The 7,641-nt window shown below is 40.9% G+C and overlaps 1 protein-coding gene across 1 annotated transcript in view; it reads right to left on the reverse strand.

Moving 5' to 3' along the window:
- Positions 1 to 5,694: 5,694 nt before the first annotated feature.
- Positions 5,695 to 7,641, reverse strand: part of ZFYVE1 (zinc finger, FYVE domain containing 1) — a 25,702-nt gene continuing 23,755 nt past the window's right edge. The window contains 1 exon segment of the mRNA XM_009882287.1: positions 5,695 to 7,641. This exon segment is cut by the window's right edge and continues 18 nt beyond it. Coding sequence (XP_009880589.1) covers positions 7,591 to 7,641 — 51 coding nt within the window. The 3' untranslated portion in view covers positions 5,695 to 7,590.

Below are 7,641 nucleotides of genomic sequence, written 5' to 3' on the forward strand. Positions count from 1 at the left end.
GGAAGGAAGGGGCTTGGCTTCCTCCCAAAGGAAGCACCACAAGTGCCCTGCACTGCAAGTCCAATACAGAGAGATTCCCTTCACAAGACCAGTGCAAACCTGAGCATACACTGTGGGGGTTTTGTTTCTTCCAATGCACTCCTCTCCCCTTCCATATTCCAAGTTACTTTGGGTAAAAGGGAGTTACTCAAAAACTGGTGCCAGGAAGGGCTGGCCCTACTAAAAAATCCTCTCTCTATCCTGCAGGGCTCCATGCTCGTTTCTCCTGTCCTCGCACAACCTTCAGGCATAAGCAATGTGCTGTTCTAGGAAACTCCTCCTTTCTTCTCAGCAGTTCTTATGGCTCATAGCACTCCAGTGTTAGGTGTGGTGATCTCCTTCCCTTTCTTTGTATTTCTTTTACCCATTAATCTATATAAAATACAACAGAGCAGGAAAACTCTCCTCTTGGGAGCAGTGTAATAACTTTACAGTGTGAATATATTCTATAGGAAGTAGCTGTTGCAAGGGATAGTCAAGATGAAAGATGAATCCCAGTAAATATTCAAAACCATTTCTGCCCTGTGTGAGTATACATTCAAGACCACCAAATCATTCTTGTATCCCATTAACAGCCGTTTCCCTGTAGGCAGATTGAGCTGTGAATTCCTTGCAACTATGGCTCCCCCGATGCATCTGGCTTTAGCATTTCTCTACAGAGCCTTCTTTCGCACACAAAGTGGAGTGGATGCTGCTCACAGCATACTCTGTGCTGCCTCTTCTTTCTACAGAACTTGTTTCTAAGGCTAAGGGTCCTCTATTCTCTTCAGATAGTACACCTGTGCCTTGCAGGCTCCTCTCATTCCCTCTGCTACCCTTGGATAACCAAGACACCAGTCTGGCTGGTGTTGTCACTGATTCTTGGCTCACTTTTTGTTTCAATTTCAGAAAATACTCTGCAATTTGTCTTGATTAGATATGTTAATTTGGGACATTTTCTGTTGCATGCACAGTGATTAATACATGCAGCACAACTTTCAAAAGCATTTGCATTGACTTAGTTGCAGTCTGCATTGTTAACTAAGCATCCTTTCAGGAAATAGCAATGTAGCTAACCTCATCCCACTGTGAACTCCTAATGTTACATCTGATGACAATGTTACATCCAACTCAGAGTTGAGTTGGAAAGTGCTTTTCATTGATATTCTTGCTAGTAAACATGTGTGGTTTAAACACTTGCAGGTAGCAAACCACATGGACCATGAACTCCCTCAAATCAGAATTAATTCCAAAATTCAAATTATCATTTAAACTCTTTTCAGTGCTCTTAACTCCAGTAATGCCTGTTCTGCAAGAACAAGACTGCGCAACCATCGTGCCCAGTTACCGTGGGAAACACAAACTAAGAACTGTAGCAGAGAGGCATCTTACATAACTGAAGATAGTGTCTTTTCTGTGTTCCCTTTTAGGCGAAGCTTATAAAACAAAAGATACTCATTTGCTTTGTGTTGTTTCCAGGAGCCAAATGCACACACATGTCCCTGCAAACCCATTCACCCAACTAGTGCTTTTGCAGCCAGCACTTCTAATTAAGCCTGCAAGAACAGCATGAAAGGAGAGGGGAAGCAGGGCAAGAAGAGAGGCAATTTGGCTTCAGTGACAAACAGCAAGCAGCCTGCAGGCAGTGGCTAAATAAACCATTTTGCTATGCAGCAATAGCTAGGACCCTAAGGCAGCTCAAAAGTAAGGAACAGCAGCACTCTTACCCTCTGCTACAGTATCAAAACACAGTATTTCTTTGCCTCAGCTTCTCAGCAAGTACTGAACCAGCAGGAAACTTCAGCAAGGCCAAACTGCACCCCAAGACAGGCTGTGGCATCCCTCGTCCAGCAGGCAAGGCACAATTTTTCTGGTCTCTTTTGCTGACTGGAGCAGGGCTCAAAGTGCGCCACCAGGCTCTCCTCACTGACCAAACTGCTGGTTCTTTCCCATCAACACAATTGTCTCAGAACCCACAGTCTCACCCGTGTTCTCTACTATATACCCTGCTTCTATTAGTCATCTCTCAACCCTGATTAAAAAGGCTCTTTCCACATAAAACCCTGTAGGTCACATGAGGTTCTTGGACATAACTGGTAGAAACTTAAACTTCTACAGTTTTAACTTCAAGTGTCTAAAGCAGGGAGGGGATTTCCTTTTGGGCATTCCGTGGTGATGGGGGTTATGTCTTTCTGTTATTGAAGTACACGGCTTCATGGTCAGTCCCCCTCTATTACTTTCAGTATTCGTTAGGATAAGAGAGTAAAAAAAGAAAAAAAAAAAAATCAATTTAGTAGATCCAATTTCACTCTGGCATTTTTACATTCTTGAGCTTAATAGGGACCTTTTCTAACAGTACTAGAAAATTAAGTATTTGTTGCAAGGAAGTGAGAATTCAAACTGGAATGCGTACATAGTCTTGAGATGTCCCCTTTGAGTAGCTGCTTTCAGTAAAGTTATACCTAGCAGTGGGCAATTCAGCTTTAGTTCCCAAACTTCCAGTTGCTGGTGGCTGCTTGCATAGACTATGTATACTACATATACAGTGAGTTGAGTCAAGCTGTCAATACAAACCCAAAGTACTTTCTAGACGGAGGTGCTGGGGAGAGGGGCTGGGGTTGAAAGATGCTTGACCCAAGTGTTTAAAGCACATTACAAATTAGCTTCATGTTTCAAAAATGGAAGCCAAGGCACAAAGTTGATAAACTATTTTAGGTAATGTCTGAAAATATAATCAAGATTACCTTCACCTGCTTTTTCCTCTTCAAATAACTTCTTTCCTATCTGCAGTTCTATTAATATCATGGTAGCTGTGAAGCACTCTGATGCCTTCCTGACAAGTCATCATCTGTACATTATCATACATACACCCCTGCTTCTCTCCAGTGGTGCTGTAAAACTGCCTTTTAAGCAGAACCAGAAAGATTTAGCCAGCTTTTCAAAATGTCTGAAATCAGAGAGTTTTAAAATCTTCAGGCATTCTTGACATTAGAATTTCTGTAATGCCACAATTGAGACATTTCCTACATGAGGACTTTTACATATATATGTATATATAAAACTTGTACTTGTATTGCTTTATTTTTTGCTTGACTTATATCCAATAAAAATGAAGTTAAAAAGCTGAACATGCTTTAAATTTGGCTTAAGATAACTGATTAGCTGCCATCCTAGTTTAGCTTTGTCATTGTAACATTACACTGTTGATTTTGAAAGCCCTTATAGTAACTTTTTATTTATTTCAGCATTGCCGTGATTTCATTGTTAATGTGCCTACTGCACTACCAACAAAAACATTTTATGAGGTATTATGTGCTGTGACTGACAGAATATACATGTCAACATTGCTTTACCAAGAAAGAGTGCTCAGCTAAAGCAGGGGATGGGGACAGGATACGGACAACGAAAACCAGACAGTTCTATCACTTGTCCAAATCACTCTCTGTTCTCAAATTACTGGCAGGCAAAGACATATCTGTTGGTGCCAAATTATATTACAGCCATCAGCAGTAAATCAAACGCAAGGACAATGCTACAGTATGTGGAGTTACAGTGACTGACATCATCAGTTGACAATGAAACGTGAAAATGAGAGGCTGCAGAACAGACCGATAGTAATACGTAAACCTCATGGGGCTGCTTATGCTGGAAGCAAAAAGATGAAGAGCTAAGTGTGTATGACCAGGTGGGAAGCCAGAGGCCCGCAAGGTTAAAGCCCAGGCTACCCAAAGCAACAGGGCTATTTCTGAATGTCTCAGCACAGCCCCAGCAGGCAGACATCTAGCATAAATGCAAGGCAGATCTAACATAACGATGTTCATTGCAACAAATAAACTCTTGTTGACATCAAAAGCTACTGAGGGTTGTCATGTTTTCCAGAACACAACCAAAGGTCCAATTCACAAGCGACACAGACTGGAACATACAGGATACCTTGGCCAACTTCAGCAAGTGCAACCTGACCTGCAAGGAACTGGGCAGGACGACGAATGAGCAGGAAAACAAACAGAGGGTGGGGGGAAACGGGGATGACAGACTGAAAGACAAAGTCGTTTTCCCTGTGCGAGTAGCTACACGTTACAGCCTGCTGCTACCCTGACAATAGCTACGTGTTACAGCCATGCTGTTCTGCCATCTGTTTCCCTAGCTGCCAGTCTCAGGTGCAATGTGCACCTGGTACACACTTAAGCCAAGTTTGGCCTTAAGGTTTTGGATAGTCTAAGTAAAAGCATGGACACCTACATGAAGCTCACATATATCTGCTTCACAGGAGAGGAAAACCTACAAATCCTATTCAAAGATGAATCTTTATTCTGAATTGGAAAAAAAAAAAAATCCATCAGAATAGAGCAATCATATCAGACGTTTTTTCCTCTACAAATCTAGGCTCATTTTGTTGTGCTTTGGGTGAGGAATTATTTTTGCATTGGGGCATATATTTGCACATCAGTTAATTCACATTATTCTTACTTTACTTGGTGTTTTCCACAGCATTTCCTAGTCAGAAGAGGTGCAGAAGACACTTGATCTACCAATAACCAATCTGACATTTTTCTGGCAAGAGATTTACATCAGTCAACTTCATTCTGCAACTCACAACCTGCTTTTATAGTGCCACATCTCAGACCAATTGAATTCATTATCTTACCAAGACAGTGTGTGATTTTAACTACTGAAATACTAACATTACAGCAAAGTTCAGTTGATCCAAAGGACACATTATCATCTTGATGGCAATTTCATGGTAATTAATTGATTTGTCCTCGGTAAAACACACATAGTGACCTCCAGGAAATTTCCTGGAGAACAGTCCCCTCCTGTCCCCACCCTTGTAAATAAAGAAGACTCTTTCACACAAGAGTTGCATTAGAGCATCAGACCTGTCTTACACCACCATTATGAAACACTCACAGTTTGGGCTTTTGCAGAGCTCCAGCAAGGTTGCTGTTAACTGCCGACAGGTTTTGCAAAGACTCACTCTGGTTAGATACTGCCAATACCTCTGCACATGAAGCATCTCTCCTCAGAGTTGAGTAATAAAACTCTCACAGGTTTCTACTGCTAGGATTAACCCTTGTCTTCCAGTTGACAGTCCCACCCCAAGCACAAGATGCTCCCATGTTACTTGCTTTAGCAATTTTTTTCTGGATTTCTATTTCCTTCATTTAAGTTTCCTGTAAAGCTTTCTGTCCACAGACATAATTTAGAGCCCTTTTGTTTTTTGAATCCTAACGTGTTAATACCAAATAGTGTTGGACTCCACTAAAATATGCATCTATCCCCTTTAAATAGCTAATCCATTTAATAACCATATTCTATACTCTGTGTACTCATAGCAACCAACGCTATCAGAAAATAGCAGTGAACTTAAGACCTTACAGATTTTTTTTTTTTTCATTTTGGAAAACAAAGAACCCAAATAACCCTCTCAACATTATCCAGAAAGAGTAACACCAAGCCTGCTGCAGTTTAAGCGCGACATAAGATTTTGCTTTGTTGAGCAACAGCATAAAAGATTCAGCTCCAGGATAATCAATTGAGAATGGACTCTGCATATTGACAGGTTGCTAAGTTACTAAGATCACATATATGCTAAAAATGTTTAGACAATATTTCCTCTTTGACTGAGGAGTAATTCTGGCTCCGACTAGGAAAAAAACAAAATCAGACAAGTTGTTGAAACAGATGCCAAAGATTTTATACAAGGAATGTCATGGCTGCTTTCTCTTTGTGCATTAACATGGTAGTAAAGCTACATGCATAAACAGCACACAGGCACAGCCTACAAACCAAGAACACATTGCTCACCCATTAAAAAAATAAAAATACTTTGAAGCACAGAATTATGCTGGATGTGCAGAATGTCTTTTAAAAGAGGATTTTGACCTACTTGTGCCCTCCCTTGGGCAACTGTCAGTTTATGGCAGACTTTGCTTACAAAAAACACTAGACAGTCCCCAGTAAACTCGGCCAGTACTGAAGGTGTCCTGGAATGTCTTCCAAGTCTACTTCCATGTGTAGGCTGGATGTGGCTGTGAAGGGGCAATCACTTTGTGAGTATGTTCTTGCAGAGACAAAGTGAGAACCACTTGTTACAAGGAAAAAGTCAGTACACTTGTTCAGAAGATAAAGTCTTTTATAGCAGTTAATTTAATTGTACAGTCCTAAAACAGGGTGTTGGGCACTCATCTACACAAGAGCACATTTAATAAGCTGGGGGAAAAAAGACCACAGTTCCAGGACATTGCATCAAACTCCAGCCACTCCAAGAGAAGACAACTCTCATATGGTGAAAGAATTCTTGTCTATGTAAGCCAAGAAGGGAGAATTTTAGGCAGTTCAATCCACAATGGTTTCTTACTTCTTATAACTGGAATCACAAATCCACAGTACAAGACAGTATTAGTTAAGTTAAGTGGTGGTTTTGATAATAAAATCAGTGAATTCATTGCAGTCCTTTAATAAAAGGATGAAGTCCAGTGAGTGCCAGTTGCTAGGAGCAAAGAAGAAAGGTTCCCATTCTCCAGGTGGATTTGTAAGTTCATATTATTAGAAAAAAAGATAAGTCAATTCTGTGCAGTATCTGTGCAACCACATCTGAGAACACAGAGGCTCCATAGACTCCGGGATCACTTAAAAAGGCGGGGGAAAAGAAAGTCATCACAACCCAAACAATGCAAACTTCATATTTCAGAATTGCCTACACAACTTGTTCTCTTGTTCTGCTCTGGACAAAACTTTTAACTGCAACAAGCTGGCAGAGAGACTTGAAGAAAACCTGAGTACATGAGAACATTGTCAGGGAGAGCAAGACCCTGCTACCTTTTGATCTGGTATTGAAGTTGAAATGGCAAAATCAGAACGCTTTGCCTTGTGTCATATGATTTGCTTTACCTTTCAGAGCTCTACTGGTCTCTACCAGGGGGTCTGTTTCATCTTGATACCTCTTGCACTGCAAGACCACTGCTCATATCACAGTTCAAACAAACTTGATAAGGAATCTGGGTTTAATCTTCCATGGCCAGAAGCACAGCACCTCCAGATGCAGGGTTGGTTGAATTACCAGGTGTAATTCATACATTAACACTGGAGATTTCCTGGCAGCACAGAGTCCAAACCTTCCTCACAGGACATCGTGATCAGCAAGACGTTCCAAAAGAAGAATCAGAAGGCCATAAGTCTGATCCAATATAATAAGGAACACCACCATCCATCATTTGAACTAGGAATACTCAAAGCTTCATTAGCCAACCGTATTCTTAATATACTAAATTATACATAGATAGATATATATAGTTATATATATTTAATTGGAATAAAATACACTGGATTTTGGTTTGCTCATTTACAAGGGAGCTCCCTCCCTTCCCTAGTTAATTCGAAATTAAAACCTAGAGGCTGAATGTAAGCTCATTCCCAGCGTTCCAAGATGGATATAACACAAGAGGAGGCCAGACACTGGAAACATGCACTCTGGCTGGAACAGGTTAAGAGGCGAAAGGGAGACCATATGTTTTCATTTGTAACCCTGAGAACATAAGGAATTGCAAAGATCTGGAGAAGAGCCTGGGGTTAAAGGTCACCAGGCTTTTTATTGCAGTTAAAGCAAACTCGGACTGGGTG

Source organism: Charadrius vociferus, unplaced genomic scaffold (assembly GCF_000708025.1).
Source record: "Charadrius vociferus isolate BGI_N301 unplaced genomic scaffold, ASM70802v2 scaffold50, whole genome shotgun sequence".
Lineage (NCBI taxonomy): Eukaryota > Metazoa > Chordata > Aves > Charadriiformes > Charadriidae > Charadrius > Charadrius vociferus.